This window comes from Clarias gariepinus, chromosome 20, assembly GCF_024256425.1.
Source record: "Clarias gariepinus isolate MV-2021 ecotype Netherlands chromosome 20, CGAR_prim_01v2, whole genome shotgun sequence".
NCBI classification, from domain to species: domain Eukaryota; kingdom Metazoa; phylum Chordata; class Actinopteri; order Siluriformes; family Clariidae; genus Clarias; species Clarias gariepinus.
The window spans coordinates 20,655,770-20,676,347 of record NC_071119.1 but is presented as its reverse complement, the minus strand read 5'-3'; the positions used below and the strand labels follow the sequence as shown (position 1 = coordinate 20,676,347).

Sequence of the window (20,578 nt, the reverse complement as noted above, 5' to 3'; positions counted from 1 at the left end):
TACAAGTAAATAAAATAAGGATGATGATATAAAACCTGCTACATGTGCAGTCACAGCAGTGAGTCATGGGTAATAATGGAAGCGCTGAAGAAAGTAATAAAAGACGCCTCGAAAGCAACACACATGGATGTCCAAACACGCGCACTCATCCACCCACACTCACTCACACTCACACACATAACACAACAGATAAACTTATGCCATTATCTACATAAAATAAAAAGTGCTAGATGAGGAGAAAAAAAAGGATTTAAAAAAAGGAAGAAGAAAAAAAATAGGAATGAAAGGAAAAAGGAATTCTGTTTTTAAAATCTTTGCCAGAGGGATGAGGAAATTTACCTGATCGGAGCTGTTTGATTCGGCCATTGTTGTTGCTGGTGTTAACAGGGAGGAAATCTTTAAACCAGGAGATGTCGGGGTCAGGGTTCCCACTCGCGGCACACAGCATGGTGGCGGTGCGCGTTCGCTCTACTACCTTCAGCTGAGGACCCATGTCTATGGTGGGGAATCCAGAAGGAAGCTGGTCCTCTGGAAAACACACACGCAAAGCAAATGTTACACACAAAGACTTTGATTTAGATAGTTAGCTAGCACAGAGATTATTTTAACCACAAAGCACAATTTTGTAAGATTGTTTTTTTTTTCTTTGCAAAAAGCTATAAATCCACCTTCAACGAGTTAATCGCATTGAATAAATCAGCCTGACATATGTTGGTTGAGTTTTAATCAAACTGTAGTAAACTCATGCTTTATGATTTTATAGTGAGTCAAACTAAAAGTATTGGCAATAAATTAGATCAAGGAAAAACATACTGAGTTTTGTTTCACACTAAATCTTTTTAATTGTGGGAGCTATTGGAAAAAAACAGGTGGTACACTGTGTGCCGTCCGTTTGTGTATCGACCGATCGAATGTCTGTCTGTTTTTTTTTTTATATTCTCATTTGGGTGTGGCTTGAACAAATTGTGGGGGTGGCCCTTTAGCTTTTGGAGTTTTTTTTTGTGTAAAATTTGGTGTAAAATAGGGTAAAACGTTGCTAGAAGCAAACTCAAGTTTTTTTGGTCGCAATCTACTATGGTAAATATTTCTCACTGAATTTGTGCTATAATAATAATATCGTCGGACGTCCCCTAAGGTCTATAACTTTACAATAATAAGAGACATAATGCAGCGAATGCAACAGCTTCCCACACACAGTGTGTGCGTCTCGTATCTCTTGTACACAAACCGCTTGTTAACGTTTAAAATTTTGAAACGTTATTTCTTTCCTTCACCACAGTGCTTACACTCCAGTCTCGCAAATAATTTGTTAACTATGTTTAAACAACACCCAAATCGCATAAATCATAAAAGCGACATAAATACTTTTAGTCATTCATGAAGTAAAAGAGTGTAAACACTCATTCTTGGCTTTAACATTCCCTTCGAGTACATTGAAACCACTAACGTCAAAGAGGAAGTTTCATCGCCTCACTGATCATGTGACACAGAGAAGCGATGTGATTGGCTGTTCACAATGTAAAACCCAGAGCATAAGGAGCAGATTAAGGCTCCCACATTAAGACTACTACCACTCAGTCGGGAGGGCCAAAGACTATGACGTGTTTCCTCCAAACCACGTGACGCCAGCCGACCGCATCTTGTCGAACTGCTCGCTCATGCACCGTTGGGGGCGAAGTAACACACTCGGAGGACAGCGCTATTCGCTCCTTCCTCTTGCGTGAGCTCACAGATGCTTCTGATTGGTTGTAGAGCCGTGATCAATGTAAGAACACTAAGTACCTCTCACCCCCCTCTGAGAGAGCTCGGCCAATCAGCTCTCTCTAGGCCTCCGGCTGCGAGAGGTTACAGCATCACCCGGGAATCAAACTCGTGATCGCCGCATTATAGGACGAGTGCTTTACCACTGCGCCACTTGGAGGCTTCACGGCTCTAATCTGACTTGCCATTGGTTAATTGATAATTTCTAAGGTAACTGATGACTCTTAATGAACTTTTCCACTGCAGCACTGGTAGGTTTTGGTCTTGCTTTTCTGGGAAGGTCTTCATAAGAGACAGTTTCATTCAGTTTCATTCAATACTGTTCCTGTCTTAAAATAGAAACCAACCGTTGCTGCTGTTGTCACGTAATTACCTAATACTATATGTGTTATTTCATAGTTTTGGAAAAAAAATCCAGTATTGTTCTAGTATGTATAAAATAAATCCCAACTTGTGTTCAAACTTTTGACTGGTACTGTATAAAGTTCTATTCAATTAGATTTGATGCAAACTTCATTGTCAGAATTCAAGCATTCATTTTTAAGAAAGAAGCATTAAAGTCATAAGCATAGCTTTGTTGTACTGTATAATACAGTATTCTTATAGAAAGAAGTACTGTATACACCTCCTGAGACCCAGACTGTACTGTTGTGTACATTGCGAATTCTTTTCACTGCTTCTGTTCATATGCACCTGAAAACTTTCGAGCAGAAGGAAGTTTAACGATACAACTATACCTAAAAGTCCTCATATGAGGCTTAGTGGTAAGCACCATTGCCTTGCACCTTCAGGTTCTGGGTTCAATTCATGTATGTTCTCCCCATGCTTGGTGGGTTCCTGCCGGGTTCTCCGGTTTCCTCCCACAGTACAAAGACATGCAGATTAGGCTAACTGCCTGTGAATGCGCGTGTGGATGTTGTACGAAGGTCTTACCACGGTTGTATAAATGGGAATTTATTGATGGTTCTCATACGAAGATCACAAAATGGTGTATAAAACAATACAGTTGGGTGAAAATATCACGCTCTCATATGAGGACAGTGGGTTAGTTATGGAGCCACACAGAGCCTGCATCTTTGTTTCTTTCATAAGTCCATCAGCGTTCTTTGTATCTTTCCTCTTCATGCACGGTCTCACACCTCCACTCGAAAAGCTTCTTGCAGTGTTGTATGTAATATTTATCTTTTTTTCATCCCCTCTACTATACTCTAAGAATTAATTATAATGCTTATAAAAGCTGGCATAGATCTCTATGCTCTATTGTACTTGAATAATGAGTCCTAATTAAGTGTGTGTGTGTGTGCATGTGTGTGTGTGTGTGTGTGTACGTGTGAGTTGGTGTTCCATGTTCAACAGTTGCACTGTTTCTGTTCTGTGAGATGTGAAATCAGATAAGTGGCACAGCGCGGCAAACATCATCTAAAGGCGACTGCACACACTCACACGTGCGCGCACACACACACACACACACATACACACTAAACAAACCCAATCTTACACAGATAAGCTCCTGACAGGCCCTGAGGGCTTTGGACAAAGAGCTCGCTGAGGAAGACAACAGTTCCGGCAGAAAAAAAACACACATTACACACACCCCGCTGAGAACACACACTCTGACACGAGAAAAACACACACACTTCACATCCAAGCCGCATTCCGCTCAAAGGTATGGTAGCCAGGGTGATGTAAACATACACACAACCGGGGTTAGCATAGCAATTGGCAGGATTGGGTACCTGGAGCACCGTTCTTCCTGTTTTGATACGGGTAATTAAATCTCTCTCTAATCTCCCTCTCTCACCCGCTCGCTCTCGTTCTTTGTTTTGGAGACGTTCCCGTCATTAATTTTGCATGAGCAGCGTCATGTGGAAAATGCCACTGCGTTACGACTGTCATGGCCGAGCTCCAATCCCGGAGAGAGCGTAAAAGAGAGCAATCTTCTTCCTGTTTTATTTATTTAGTTTTTTTAAAGCACTCTTGAGGTACTTTGCTTATTTCCAAAGAAAACTTTGACTTTTTTATTTGTTTGGTTTATTGTAAAAGCTTTTATTATGTATTAGAATATTAGAACATTACATAGAACTATGGCCTCAAACCTCCAGGATTCCTCGGGGTCTATGTGTCTGGAGTTCTCCCCATGCTTGTTTCCTCCAGGTACTCCGGTTTCTTACCACAGTTTGAAGACATGCAGAGTATGCTAATTGGTGTAAACCAAATAGCCTGTAATGCATGTGTGAATGTTGACCGCAGGTTCTACCACGGTCGTACAAATGGGAATAAATACTGTTCAATGATCACCAATGGCGGTCTCTAGTTGGACTACAGAGTTTCCTAGGTTAAAAACACTAATCCCAAAATGGGATCTGGCTTATGGGTGGCACTAAAGGTGGGGATTTGGGATAAATTGAAAAATTCTATAGCAATTAAAAAAGTCTGGCTTGATCACGGTTGGAGGGTGGAGTGGCTGGTTTTAAAGGGAACCCAGAATCTCAAAATGTGACTCTCATGATGGGGTCTTTAACTAGTCAAACGTTCTCAAGCTTCCTACAAAGTTCTAGACGCTTCCTAATGAACTGAAACTGTGTTCTACAGTTCTACACGTAGCGTTCAAGTGTTCATTAAAACTGAAGAGGTTGCCTTAATGCTCTGAAGGACTTGTACAGGAACTCTTCTTCAAATGTTTGAAGGAACACTACAGCCATGGAGACAAGACAAACAGGACACAATACTGTAGGATACGGTGTAATGCTGATGCTGATCAAGGGAGGGAGGGGGAAGGTTCAGTCAAGCCGAAGTTAAACTTTCATGGAAACGATTCGACTCTGGTAAACCCGAGCAGCCTTTTCCTGAACTCCGTGTGTGGTTTGTGCTTTGTAGTCGCTCGGGTGTGTAATGTGACGCCAAATCAAACAAGACGAGGAAATGTTTTGCACAAACCGACCGAGCAAAAACAACCCGACAGGCCCTCAGTTATGCCAAGTGAAGAAAAAATCTGAGAGATTGATTTTTTCAGAATCCGGCGGTCTTCGGTTGCGCCACCATCCGTTGAAACGTGGGCTGGAAACGGTAAAGCCACAGAATCACGTCTGCTTTGAATTGCGTGCATGCGAAGTTGTCATTAAGGGTAAATCGGTGGGTTTTAAAGCCGTCTCCAGCATGCCCACTGACTCACCCGGTTTATTTTGCGCCAGCAATGGGATCGCATTTACTATTACACCATTTATTCAGCTCGCATTCATCATTCAGATTTGTTCACGGTGATTCTTTGCTCAGCTGATCTCATAATTCAAAGCTTGTAAAAACTGTGTAAGGCATTTCTAGGGTTTTACAATCTTCTCATGCAAACTATTTACAAATTTCATTTCATATCCTGTTAAACATGCTCTGTAAACTTTATACCAGATGCATGTACCTACAGTAGTTAAAATGGGACCAGTCATGTGACCCTGACTTGCCTAGGCGTTGTTAAGATTCTTGTCTGCTTTAGGAGCTGGAGGTGATCTAAATTGCCATCTTAGGTTTCGAATCAATCACACGTCCTAGGAAAGAAGGTACGACGCGGTATAAAATGGCAACAGGAAAAGGGCAAAGCAGCTGAAGAGGTCCTTTGAGTATTTTCAGAGGAAACTGTAAACCTCTAGCTGACCTTAACGCTGTGTTCGATACAGAGGAGTGGCAGGTAAAACGCTGTTATGGGGAGCTAAGGCTTGCTGGAGGTTGTGGTTAGACTCCATGGTGTGTTTGTGTGAAGAGGTGTATGTTTCATGTGCTTTCAAAGAAAACCCAAAAAAAACTTGCGGACAAAATCTTATATCAATCTGGGACAATTAATAAAATGCCGTCTCCTGCATAAGTATTAACGCCTCATGCGTAGCTTTAAATGCCGCACGCATAAACACAACTTAGATTAGCATCAAGACGGAAAACTTGTTATCACCAACTACGATTTGATCTCGATGTTTAACCCTAAATATTTTGTTAAAGGTCCCATGTCTTACTATTACTTAAACAAGTCGGCACTGGTCTCAGAACTCCTTTAAAGTGTGTGTGTGTGTGTTAATACTCCAGCTAACACACCCCTCAGACAACACATTTTCTAATTCCACTAATTCCCTTTGTTTCACTCCTCCTTATAAATGAGTCACTGCTGAGTAGCGTCAGCTGGGGGTGGGATTCTCTTATGTGAGGTCACATTAGGGGAGATATCTAATTGGCTTGTTTAAACAATTGTTGGACAAAAGGACAAAAAGCAGGAAACGTTTCCTTCCCTAACATCTTTTTGTACACACACACATACACACACACACACACACCGGAGACGCATTTGAATAAACCTCCTTCATAAACTCCCCTTTAACTAATGACATTTTAGTCATTTTCCAGCAGCAAAATATAGTTTAGCTAATGCAGCTTAAATAGCCTAACTACTTTATGTTAAATCTTGTGTAATACATTTAATCCATTTAAAAACCTACATACGAGGGGCGTTCAAGTCAAACTGAGACTTGTGATAAAACTTTCTGGTGAATAAAGGCATAAAAATGATTGGCATTTATAGATGCAAGCACAGTACGGTGGGGAGAATCATAGCTGCAGCAAAACATTTAAAAAGTGGATCATTAAAAAGTCATACCTGTGAACATTCAGCATTTTTTCCGTATTGTTTTTGCAGAACAGTGCACAACCTCATTCTGCCCACTACACCACTTGCATATTACAGGAACTCAAGAATCAACTTCAAGCCATTTCCACATGTTTGGGCCGTTAATGGAGTTCCTGGGAGGCCAGTGTTTCATAGTTTTTACTCTTATAACTGTGTCCTGTTATCCTGCACAATCTAAAGTCCAGGTTTGACTTGAATACTTCAAACATTTCAAACTGTATTGGTTTATTTCATTTTTATTTTTTGCAAAGCATCCTCTGCCGACTTCCTAATTGACAAAAGTCTCAGGGTCAGACTACGAATCAAATTCGACCTAATTTAACTACGCCAGGCTGCATCTGGGCCCCTCTGGCTACTCAAAACACAGCAACACAGGTTAGGAATCGATGAGCGCACATCTCAAAGCATCGCTGAAGTGCAAAATGAGCTTGCGAGTGCATTTGCACTGTTTTGCCATGAGAAATCAATTTTTGACCCTCTGCTTGCTCGGTGCAATTGCCTCCAAATATTTCTACTTAATCTGCCAAAAGCCACGAGGACGTGTATTGGCAAGCAGCGAGATGAAACCTGAGTGCTTTAACACAATACTAACTGCTATTACAGCTATCATTCAGGACTATATGGTCGACCTGCCGCACGAGACATTTGTTTATTTTTTTTAAATGCTTTGCTCATTTCCTTTTAGGTCTTTTTTTCTTCCATGATAATGATGAAATCTGTATGACTTATTGCAGGAAGTTAGAAATGTGAATATGTGATTCATTATGCTAATCAGAACAGCCACTGTTGCCTGAACTTCTGAGATTAGATGACTTGAAATGCAAGTTGTAAGCATAAATAAATGAAGAAAACATCCATATCATGTAACATAATTCATTTAGACTTGCGCAGTGCTTATCCTGATAAATTTATGGATTTTTATTTTCTTCTGAAGTCTTGCGTTGAAAATCCTGGGGCTGCCTTTTTTTTTCTCCCTCCCCCGTGTTAAAGACGCAGGAGGAAACATTAATTGGCCGTAGGACGTCGCGCCCTCCAGCTGTTTGCTACGTCAATCATGGCGAACTCGCGCTCTCAACATGCTCCAAAATGCCTCAGGTGATATTTAGAGCGTTTCAGAGCTCCTCAGCGTGGATGCTGTGCTTTTTCCCGTGCGAAAGAAATAGCAATGATTTATGGAAAACTTCTATTTCACTTTCTCTGCGTCTGAGACAAGGAACCTCAAAGACTCAGCAAAGTCAAGGCTAACACGGATCACTGTTGTATTACGCGTCGCTAATGGTGTTATGACGGTCAGTTTGTTCACTCAGCTTAAACTATGGCCATGCAAAGAAGCTATGTGAAAATTCATTCTGGCAACAAAAGTAATGACTGGACTGGAGCTTGGTCATGGTGAGGCCATTAAAAATTTTATTAACATTTTTAAAAGACTTCAAGCACAGTACGGTACTCATTTAAATGGTGCAAACGTAAAAAAGAAGGCCATATTCCTGGAAATATTCATCCCAGCCGAGGTGTCTGTTGAGCCCACTGCAGTCGTTCCCAGGAACATTTAACAAGTGGCAAAAAAAATGGCCTTGTTTGATTACGAAAGGCGATCTCATCCTGCCCAGTGCACCACTTGCACATTACAGGACTCGGCTGGAAGTTACTGCCACATCCACCTCGTTCCAAGCCATTTCCACATGTTTTGGCCATTGAAGGAGTTCCTGGGAGGCCAGCGTTTAAGATGTGAAGCATGCAGTCCGATCAACGCTCTGGTGTACTGAAAAAAGTTTCTACCTTGATGCTATTTAAACACTAGTTAAATGCCTCTTATAACTGCACAAACAAAAGTCCTGGTTTGACTTGATCAGACCTTGTGTAAAAGAAAGACTTATTATTGCTTTATTTGTTTTATGGAAATAAGTAATTGGGATCATAAAAATAAATGCAAATTAAAATAAATATTCTAACATTCAGTTAACTCAAAGGACACATGTAATCAAACAAAAGAGATAAGAGTAATAATAAAGAGATAATCGAAGGTGATTGGAAAGCAAAACAAAATCTAAGAGCAAAAATGTTATTGGTCATTTCTCCATATGAATATCACAAACTGGTTTATTTTTCAAACTGGTAGAAAGGCGGGTGAGCGTGGGACCAGCGTGTCAACACAGAAACGCTCAAAGACCTGCCAAAGTCACAGCAACCAACAGCTGGTCACTTAGGGAAACACTACAATCATTAGATTTGCCTGGTTTGGTTTTTTCTGCACACACACACACACACACATCTACATCCACATCCACATACGGACAAAGATTAATCGGCATTACATTTATAAATCACCATGCAAATTAAAGTGTGCCTCACTGCAGCACCTCTGCTGATTAACAGCCCGAGCAGGCAGCCGGCAGCAGCAGCAATGCTTCCTCCAGCCACAACGCTAAGCAAATACCACCAATTATTGCTAATTAATTTGTGTTCTCGACACAGTTTTTGGTGTAGCGGCCTTTAAAAACTGAAGGGTTATTGACAAAAACATTAAAATCAATAAATTAAGTAATATCGTGCACGAGCCTGCGCGGCAGGAGGCTTTATCACACCCGCTCCGTTAGCGGTTCCACTAATAAGCATGAGTTTGGATTTCGACTTCTGGTCGAACAAATAAATTACACCAAACGGGTGTTGTGTTGCTCGGGGAGCGACAAACTTGCTTCCTGCAATGAAAAGAGAAAAATTTACTAGAATTTAGCAAGAAAAGAAAAAGACAAAGACAGATGTAAAAAGAGCCAGCAGCAACAAAAAACAAATAAAGAGCAGATTTTATCTTTTTAGCAATATGAAAGGCTGCTTGGATAATTGTCATGGTCATATTATTAGCATTAAACATCACAGGTTAACTAGTGAATAGCTAATGTTGGCTAAATAAAGCTTGGTTTATTTCAGACCTAATTAGTCTTTCTTGTTAGCTAATAGATAACTAGGTATATAATTTTGGCTACATTTCTGTCAGCTTTGTCTCACTAATACACTGTTTCAGATATTTTTTTGTTTATGATTTTATTTTTATCAAAAAGTTAGATATAATTAAGAAGTTCCATCCATAAAATTCTAAAGAAACTCAGTAGCATATGCTAACATGTCACATTTACTAAGAGCTATTTTGGCTTTCGATGTTGCTAGATAACATTCTCTCTAATGGTAGCTTTAACTTGAAGCTATCTTATATTCCCTCGATAATGTTTTCTATAATTCTAGCTTAAACTTGAATTTAGTTATCTCACTTACATTGGTGAGTTACTGTTTTCTATAATACTAGCTAGAAACTTGTTAGCTAGCTTATATTGGTGAGATAATGTCAGATTAATGCTAGATTGAACCTGAAGCTAGTTAGCTAGTTTATGTTGGTGTAACAATGTCATATATAATGCTAGATTTAACCTACAGCTAGTTAACTAGCTTATGTTGGTAAGCTAATGTTATCTATAATGGTAGTATTCATTAGGAGGTAGTAAGCTAGCTTATGTTGGTAAGATAATGTTGTCTATTATACTAGATTTAACAAGGAGCTAGTTAGATATGTAATGCTAGCTAGATAACATTTAGTCACACTAGCTTAGTAAAAACAATGTTTGAGAAGTTAAATGTTTATCTTAGAATGTTTTTACCTCAGAATGAACCTCTTTACAGAAAACAACCTATGTTTGAGCTAGCTAAAATTCTCTTAGCCATGTATGTTTCTTAATTAGCCACATATCTCTGGTTTCACATGGAAAAAAATATATATTCTTAAGGAATTAAAAACTATTTTTATTTGCAAAATCTCACCTTCGCACGATATATAGAGAAAAGAAAATAGTCCAAGTCCACATTTTCCAGCTTCAAAATACGGAAAGGGCAAAATCCGAGGATGAACTGAATGTCCAAGCTAAAAGTAAAACTCAGTAATTTTTTCCATGCCTGTTTAACAACACACATGTAACCCTAATCCAAGTAGTATATTGCCCATTTGCTTTTTCCTTCTTTATTTTTTTAGTGGTTGGCATAATTTTTTGCGATATCTCGCAAACTGTTTGTGATATCTCGCAATAATGTTGGCAAAATCTCACAAACAAAAAGCCCAATTTTTTCCCTTGGAATAATATTTTTCCTGTGCCACTATTTATTTATTTTTTTTTTATACCACATTTTTCCTCCAATGGTTTTTTCTTTTCCACCTATTTCCCTTTAGGGACTCGGTAAAAAACCCTAAAAATACTGAACATCTTCCACACCACAAATGAGCGACTCTGAGCTCATATGAAGAAATCACTAAGTGATACCGATATGAAAAACTCTTTTCCCCAGACATAATTTAACCCTATTACCCTCCATGCTCAGGTCATCAGGCAGGAGATAGATGTTCTGCCAAATCTCTGCATCTCCCCCAACGACCCTTAGCGTTCCTTATCTAACCCGGGAAGTCGTTACCCCGGAGCCATTAAGTTGACATGTAAGACTTTCTGTAATCTATTAATCATCACAATCTGTAATATGTGCTCGGACAAACCGACTACATATTTCACACATTAGCACATTGATAATTTAGCCAGATCATATACTGTATATATATTTCTTTTTCCATAATGAGGAGTACTCCTGTTTATTTATAGCTAACTACACAGTATGTAATATTCTCCTTGAGAGGACCTTCTAATTAAATAAAGGTAATTGACTTCCTATGAACTGGGCCAACATCCAAACATGATTACTTGCTATTTAGCCTGTTTAGCTTAGCCGTGCTTGTTTAGCTGAAAATGATTGAGGCCGTGGAGAGAGTAGAGGAGGAAGCTAATTCTGTTATCTCTACTGGGGCCGTTTCATTAGCGTGGCGCTAACACAAAAAAGCACAAGAAGTCATATTTCTCGGCAACGGAACTGACCGAATTGATTCAACTGGTTGAATGATGGAGTCAATGAGGTTCTGCTTATTTTGGCTGGAAGAAGGCGCTGCTATTGTGCTAATAGTGGCTCTTATCTGTTTAGTAGACAAATAAATCTATAGGGAAATCAATCTGCAAACTTTGTGTGGACTCACAAATCCGTATCTCCTGCCTGTGTATACAGTACGTGTGAGAGATCACAGTGAGACTTTTCACCAACGAGCTGAAGTTTATTTATTTATTTTTTTTTTTTACCCAGAAATACCCTGTGGCTATAATGTAATCTATTTGTTGCCCTTTTTTCTTCTTGAGCGGATGCAATCTCCTTACAAAAGCCCGCTCTGGGGATCCCTCCTGCTGCAAAACATGTTGGATTACCAACATGGCCGAATAGCGGGAAACTCTTTGAGTATGACACCTAACCTTTTTATATTTTCCACTTGCTTTCCCGCTTTTGTGTGAAGCGCCGGTCCAAAGAGGTTTAGGGTTTAAGGCCCGGCTGCATCCGCCTCAATCCCCCCACCCGTTTGATAAGAGCTTTTCTTGCCTACACAAAGACTCTGAGACACGGCGCTCCTCTGGGGTGTGACAGGAGTCCGTGTTGGCGTTTTCTAGCAGCTGAGCAGAATTGCACGACTGCACGGACTCAATCGCAGGAGGATGAAGGGAAAGCGGTGCAAGCTACAACAACATCGATCTGCAGTTTATCTTTTATCACAGAAGCGAACGAAGGGAGATACAGCCAGGAGAGCGAATGATTGGTCGGCCCAGGGAGGTTAATGAACAACCTCTCTCTCTCACTCTCTCTCTTTCTTTCTGACATTAGAGCAATGTGAGTTCTTTAATAATTTATTTTTTAAATGAACTGATTAGGGTTGATTTCTGACAATGAGAGCCGGCAAATCAGAAATGCAATATGCATTAAAAAAATGGGGGGGAAAAACAGCAAAGTAAGAACTTCTTCCAAGGTCCTGGCCTTGGAAGCGGAAGAATGAACAGGGTCCTGGGGTGTGAAAGATGACAGCGCCCTTATGATAAATCGGGCTGCCTCGACACGTAGCGGGACTGCTAATGCACTGCCATATGGCTGAAAACCAAAATGGCCGCCTTAACCTATAACCTCCACCATGACAGAGAACCTCGCAAACCGTTGTTTTACTTGTTTATACATCACGTCTTTTGGAAAGGTTGACAGCATAATACGGGAGAATTATCCTCTCAAACTAAGCCAAGGTTTTGTGTCAGAGGACGATACTAACTTTGACCCAATGAAACCTTTACACTAAAAACATAAGGCAAGAGGCAAGAGTGTACCCCCTTTATTCATTATAATAACTGAAAGAAACATGGCTGACAACACAAAGCCACACAAAATAGCGCTGGAAAGTAGCCTATTATAATTAAGCAATATCAGAGTGCTGTTACCATCCATTATCATCACTTGTTCTCAGTCAGAACTACCTGTTGTATAATGTCCCCTCCACCTTTTGGCGACATAGCACTAGTAAGAACTTAAAAGTAATGTTAATTAAACCAACTGTCAGTCGCCAGCTCCGCAAGTCGTGGTTAGTTAGTTCTGTCAGTCGCAGAAGGATATGTTTTGAAAAAACCTCTATCTAAGCTATCTAGGCACCACTACAGCCAACGACATACTCTTTTCGATTTATTGTAAACACTCACAAAACTCTTAATAATCAGAGAAGAAAAGCTCATTTAAAAACAAAAATCGCTGCCTAACATTACCTTTCTACTCTCTCTTCACAGTACCACGTTTCCATGTTTCTTAACAAAATGCTACACACAGGACGTTTTAATAAAGACTTAGCATACGTGACTGCTGCTAACATTGTCCCAGAAGTTTAATAATGAGTGAATGAAGACACTGCTTCCCTTGTGAGCGTGTTTCAACCCTAACACACACTCATATACACACATACACACGCACCCCTATTTCTGTGATGTATTTAATTATGTTTCCCCTGGCACAGGAGATAGCGAATTGTTAATTACGCTTTTGTCGTCTCTTCAACAGAACTACTCGACCAAACGGGAGAGCTCTCGATTAACAATGCAGCTGCGTATTCCAACGATGTGCCAAAACTATGACGCCATTTACTCTCTCTTTTTTTATTTTAACTCATTGGTTGCTTCTTCGCTATTGCAAATATCGCTCATGCTTTCTTTCCTTCGGCCCGGGCTGTTTGTTTGTCATCCGTTCTTGTCTTGCGCTGCCTGATCTGAGATAAGGAGGTCATCTTTTGTATCTTCAGTACGTGTTTTTATCAGCAGCCAACAGCCTGGTTATAACCTTATGAAATGTTTGCAGTGTTTTCACAGAAATGTAGGTCAAAAAGGAAAAAAAATAAGAATAAATACATTTCAGCCATGTGTACGAAATGTGCTAGTCTGGTCTTAGCGAGATTATAACTCTAGTAAGCACACACAGTCAGCTTTGATTTAATTAGCATGTTCAATGCTTCTTTTTTACTCAGTACTGAACATGGCAAACGACTCTCCAGGATATGAAACAAGCATGTGCCAAATGAAGTACCCGTGGCCTATGAACCAATCAAGACTGGGCGGAATCGGTATCTATTAATCATAGTCTAGGAGGCTTGCCGTTGTCCTCCTTTAATGGCCTTCTCTGCACAATGATGTGCTGAAGCAACTCTTAATTGCTGCTTACTGAATTGATGCTTTAACACAATGGATCATTGCTCACAGAAGGTGAGTATGTATTAGGGATGCCTCCCACGTTTTTTAACTCCTTACCTGTTATATGGTTTAAAATCACAAAGCCAGTACTTCGCACGGGGCCGAACAACCGACTGCTGCCGCGCACAGATGGCCGGCTGCTGTGCGATGGCCTTTTTTTGCTGCGCGTGAGGTTTTTCGGGATGGCGATGGCACTATTCCGAGGTGCCAAAAAGAAAAGAAAAAAAAATCCCCAGACGCGCGCAATAACGTAAATCTGCCTAAACCAGGAGAAGAACTGCCCTAGCCACTCAACCTTACACTCATCGTTCGTGTTAGCAGAGGCGATTATGTGCTTAAGTGTAAACGCGTATCGATTGACTCCACCAATAAGTCTATCGAGCTGAGTCATTGGATTCGAACTGATAGCTGCGTGTAAGGCGCTCGTAAATCAGGCGTACCCATGGCACAGACGCGCGCTTACTCCTGCAATAAGCTGAGGTTTCCTTACTTCGGGCCTCGGGGCTGAGAAGCGTGCACATGCTTGAGCAACAGAAGCAGGACGGGACAAGACGAGGCGACGGAGATGATGGAGACGGATTCCTCACTGACGCCTCGTCAGCCTATCCAGCCACGCTGCGATTTCATGCCGGATTAGAGGCGGCTCACGTGTCACCTCAGGATGGGATGCTTTACATGCCAAAGCACCGAACGAGATGACCTTTGACCCAGGCCAGAACAGCCGTAAGGGATTAGGACCTCGATCACAATCTAAAAGAATCTTGTAGTAATTAGTTACGCAGGAAATAATGTTGCAAAGTGTTTTATTCCTGTTAATAACATGGCAATTTGCCTACAGTTTATTTTATTATTAATATTATCAATAGCAACACCCTGATTGATAAATAACAATAGCGGGTTTAAGAAAGAGTTCATGGAAATGTAAATTCAGACTGAAATAATAATAGTTAATAAAACACGCACGCACGCACGAAACCCTTACTTTCCCTCTCTGAAATTAGTTCTCACATCTCTCGCTCTTTGAACGCCCACAGTTCCAGAACTAAGATGCTAATTCCGAGCGAACGTGGCATTAATTTGTGCAAATTGCCCGGTCTGTGCAGGGTAGACGGTGTGTTTCCAGCGACAAGCTGAATTGCGTCTCACCTTTGTCGGCCTCGGGCTCGGGGAGCGCGAGCGCTGAAATTGTGTCCCTTCATTAATGATCTCAATGCATCAGAGCTGACAAGGAGTGTAAGAGTTCGGCTCTCGCATATATTCACCGCAAATTATTCGGGAGAGGGGAGGAGAAATTAGTGAGGCTGGAGCGGAGACACTGAAAAAATCCAGAGAAACAGGGTGAGACAAGGAGAGCAAAAGGAAATGAAAGATTAAACGGGAGCAACTTAGAAACAGGAATAGACGGAAATCAGGGCGAGAAAGAAAAAATGGAAAAAAAGAGGGAGAGGAAGGAGGATGCAAAAGAGATTATAAGAAAACTTCAAAAGAGGAAGCGGGAACGAGAGATAACGCGATTGCGAGGAAGAGACTATAAAGAAAATGACAAAGTATAAAGATAATAAAGATATTATAAGATATAATACGATACATTAAAGAAGTGAGATAGAGAGAAGAAATTATAAGAGATGACAAGAACGTGTGTGAGTGTATATAGGGATGAGTTATGGCATCCTCTCCTCCTAGCTGAAGCTTGTGTCCTCTCGAAGTCTCCCCGAGGTTTTGTAATTAATTTCCATGTTTTATTTGACGCTAAGCAGCTCTGATGCCAGAGATTATGCTGAGTGTCGCAGCAGCAATCAGCTCTTCATTTGCTGCTTTATTTCCCAAATCCACCTTCACAGGCCACACACCTGCACACACAGCGCTCACGGCGGCGGAGCGGTACAGACGCCGGCTGAATTACTAAAACGGCGCCAATAAAACGCCTCGAGGAGTCCACATTATCCTAACACTAGGGTTAATGGCAAAACTTTTTCACCCAACTCCTGATTTAATAAAGGATCAAAAGTCTTAGTATAATATCAAGAATTTTGTTTGTTCTCTAGAGGCCACGCCACCTTAAAGAGACTGACAGGTAGAGAAGCCACGCCTTCAGTATAACCAACACGCTTAGATGCCGCACACCAAGGCCACGCCTTCATCTCTGAGGCCACGCCTCGTTCTCTAAGACTGACCCACAAAGGCCACACCTCCTTTTCTAAAACTGACACACACAGACCATGCCTTCTTTTCTGAGACTGACACACTATGGTCATGCCTCCTTTTATAATTGATGCACAAACGTTATACCTCCATATCTGAGACTGACATAGAAAGACCACGCCTCCATCTCTGAGACTGTCATACAAAAGCTACGTCTCCTCCTCTGAGACTGACCCACAAAGGCCACACCCATTTTTCTGACACTGCCCCACAAAGACCACACCTTCTTTTCTGAGACTGACACACAGAGGCCACACCTCCTTCTGTGAAACTGACACACAAAGGCCACGCCTCTTCATCTGAGACTGACACTCAAAGGCCACGCCCCCTTATCTACAACTGACACAAAGGTCACGCCTCCTTTTAAGACTGACACACATAGGCCACGCCTTCTTTTCTGAGACTGACACACTAAGGCCACACCTCCTCCACTGACCCTAACAAGTACAGAGTTTATGCTTTCTTTAAGAGACTGAAAAGTACATAGACCACGCCTTCCTTACTAAGACTGACACACAAAGGCCACGCCTTCTTTTCTGAGACTGACATACTAAGGCCACACCTCCCCCTCTGACACTGGCATGTACAGGCCTTAGGCTTCTTTAACAGACCGACAGGTACATCGACCACGCCTCCTTTACTGAGACTGACACACAAAGGCCACGCCTCCATCTCAGAGACTTACTCACAAAGGGCACTTGTCTATTTGGCTGTGAGGTCTGTGGAAGACTGCGTCGGATCGTCAAACCCTCCTCATGATTGTGCTGACACAGTCACAGATGGAAGCGTCTCTTTGGAATGAAGCGATAAGCTGATGCTCCTAGACGCTTTCATGCTCGTCTCTCCGTTTCTCTCACTCTTTCCTCTCTCCCCGTCGTTCTCTAATCCTGCCTGCTTGTACGCCTCTCTACTCTCTGTCAACTTACTTTTTACTCTCTCTCTCTCTCTCAGCTCTGTTTCTATGTCCACCTTTCTCTCTTCCTTCATCTATCCCTTTTTAACTACATGCCTGTATCCCTTCCTCTATCACTTCCTGTCTTTTTATCTCGATATCTCTCTTTATATCTCTCCCCTGCTTTACTTTTTCCTCCCTGCTTTCCAGCTTCTCCTTTTTTCTTTCTCTCTCTCTCTGACACATCGCGTTACGTGAAGGAACTCACGGCCGTGGCGTGAAATACATCGCTACATCTTTTAGATTCACGCCGGATCAGTGTCGATCTCCCTTTACTCGACATGCGGCTGTGTCTGTATGTGTGTGTGTGTGTGTGTGTGTGTGTGTGCATCCCAGGGGCTCAGATCAAATAGAGGGATAAAGAGAGGGATAAAAAGATCGAGATGAGGCCAACTGGTCTAAGGCAGAGCCGGAGAACACGGACAGAGTGACATGAAGGATTTCATCTAGCAGATAACAGACCGTTTAGATCGAGACATAGAGAGTGTAAGAATGAGAGAGAGAGAGAGAGAGAGAGAGAGAGAGAGAGAGAGAGCGAATGAAGCTGAGGCCTGGATCTTTCTGCGTGTCTGTCCGTTTGCCGTTTCATAGCTCTCTCTATCTAAATACACACTCGTGTACATTTTGTGTGTGTGTGTGTGTGTGTGAGAGTGTGTGTTGTTGGCTGTGTCCTGTTATAACTCTCTGTCCCATTACATTCTTTCCCCTTGAGCAAAGCAGACATTCGGAAATAAATACAGTATTCCAGGCGATGGATAAAACCTAAGCAAACCTCTTTAGTCAAAAACGTTGCTTCTGTTTGAAGGATGTGGTCTGAAGTTTCGGGGGATTTAAAACAGGGATGTTTAAACAGGAACCAGCTTACTGAAAACTGTAACGCGAGAGAGTCAAACAGGGACTCGGGATAAAAATTGCTCGTAAATGTAAGTGTAAAACTGATTGCAGAAAAACATCTGGATGGTGCGAACCCTTTAAAGGTGGCTGTACGTCCATGAACGACGATGTCTTGAAAATCAATAGATAAATCGCGGAAGAGATGCATCTGTCTGGGGGAAACTATGCACGCAATCGTTTGCCAGCACCACTTGCACGTTACAGGAACTCGGCTGAGAGTCTTTGTCATATCCCGTCCCGGATTTTTCCTGAGAGTTCCTGGGAGGCCGGCGTTTCAGACATGAAGCAAGCCAGTCTGCGTACTGAGAAAATGTTCTATCTTGATCTTCTCCAAGCACGAGAGAAACACTGGGAAAAGTGCAAGGGATTATATATAGAAATAACGGGAGTTATTCAACAGCAACTCTCGTAACTGTGTTCAATCAAAAAGTCCCGGTATGACTCAGGCACCCTTTGTACTTTCGACACGAATTATTTTAACCATCTGACCCACAGTCAGGCTTTGAAACCAGAATATTTTGCAATGCACTTTACTCCGCCACATTGCTTTTACCCGGTTGATGGATGTCTGGTAACCAACCGTGAGTTTGAGAAAGGAATTACAGTAAGAAAACAGAGCCAACAAAGCACTCTATCATTAGCTGTAGACTGACCTCTCGAAGTTGAAGCCCAAATCCATTTAGCACCCTAAAGGCATTTGTTTTTGTCACTTGGCCTAAGTTCTGTTTCGAGAACAGAACAGCAATACCTTTATATATATATATCCTAGTTAGCAAAATGTACCAGAGTATTAAATCTTCCTTGGATTTCCCAAAAAAACACAACATATTTTCTTCAAGAACAAAAAAAATCTGTCTGGCATAATCTCTGGCTTTATTCTCCATCAAACCCTTCCCCAGGTGCTCACTATAAAAAGAGTCCTAAAGGAAAAAGAGGAGTGATCCACCTGAATTCAGCCGTGCCAATAAATAATTAAAAGCCGAGAGAGTGCACGCGGTGGGAGAGATTGCTCACGGCTGAACCGGTGCTAGACAGAGTGCAGATCTTCATCCTGAGCGGCACAGAGAAACGAGATTACATCATCCCCAACGCTGCCATTAAACAAAGAAAAGTTTGTCCAAGCATCCAAGCGAGCTGGACCTGGCTTCGCAGGCTGCAATGCTGTGGGAATGACATCATGCACTATATCCAGTTGCTGAGGGAAAGTTAGATTTTTTGGAAAGCAGATCAGAAGACTGCAAAGGTAGTGTTTTTTTTTTTTTTTAAGTGTATTGTGTTTGTGTTCGGGTCAGGACTGGTCTTAACAAGAGAGTCTTTTTTTTGTTTTTTTTAACAAAGATGCTGAAAATAGTTCTTGGTTTTGCACTCGGACTTTTGATCTTAAGTGGAGACAAAGAACAGAGTCAGAAATGTTGGTCTAGAAAGGTCTGTGATACTACCTTCTAAAGAAACTTTGATGGTTTACTTAGAACATAAAAGAAAAAAAAAAAACCTTGAACAAAATACATGAAACATGAAGTAGTTCTTTGGCTGATCCCAGTTATCGTCCCCAGCCAGGACAAACCCCAAGGCACCAGCAACTGAGGAAAATTTGCAGAAACTAAAAGGGGAATTCGAGTTGTGATGTAGGTTTTCATGAATGAAGGCGCAAAACCATTTGACAGTACACTTTTAGCTTTAGCCATTTGCAAATGTTTAAAAAAAGGCAGGACGACAATCTCGGCCAAGGTGGCTCAGAGCCCACTGCAGTCGTTCCCGTGAACATTTAGTGAGAGTCAAGCCTCATTCTTGAAAATCGAAGGATAACTTGTCGCCAACTTGCGCAAGAGACACATCTGTCTGTAGGAACTGTACACACAAACAGTGACCAGCACCACTTGCATGTTGTTGGAACTTGCAGGGAGTTACTGCCACATCCCCTGTATACTGTAGTCCTGACTTCGCTCCAAGCCATTTTCACATGTTTAAGTCATTAAGGGAGTTCCTGGGAGGCCACCGTATCTGATGCAGAAAAGCTAGTTCATGCATTTATGACCTCCAGACTGGACTATTGTAATGCATTACTAGGAGGTTGTCCTGCATCCTCAATAAACAGTTAGTCCAAAATGCAGCTGCCAGGGTTCTCACTAAATCCAGAAAATATGATCATATAACCCCAATATTATCATCCCTGCACTAGCTACCTGTTCAATTTCGAATTAATTACAAAAAAGTATTACTTACATACAAGGCTTTAAATGGTTTAGCTCCCACATACCTAACCAGTCTTCTGATACGCTATAATCCACCACGCTCCTTAAGATCACAAACTCTGGACTCCTTGTAATTCCCATAATTTCAAAATCTACAAAAGGGGGTAGGGCTTTTTCATATTTAGCTCCAAAGCTTTGAAATAGCCTTCCAGACAGTGTTCGGGGCTCAGACACAGTTTCCCAGTTTAAAAGAAGACTCAAGACACATCTCTTTAATCTGGCATATGCGTAACTC

The 20,578-nt window shown here is 41.5% G+C and overlaps 1 protein-coding gene across 10 annotated transcripts in view; it reads right to left on the bottom strand.

Annotated features, from left to right (window-relative positions):
• LOC128508646 (receptor-type tyrosine-protein phosphatase delta) overlaps positions 1-20,578 on the bottom strand; it is a 387,353-nt gene that overhangs the window by 69,989 nt on the left and 296,786 nt on the right. For all 10 annotated transcript variants that reach the window (XM_053480054.1, XM_053480055.1, XM_053480056.1 and 7 more), the window contains exon 12: positions 340-528. In XM_053480054.1, the coding sequence (XP_053336029.1) occupies positions 340-528 (189 nt within the window). The remainder of the gene's footprint in view (positions 1-339; positions 529-20,578) is intronic.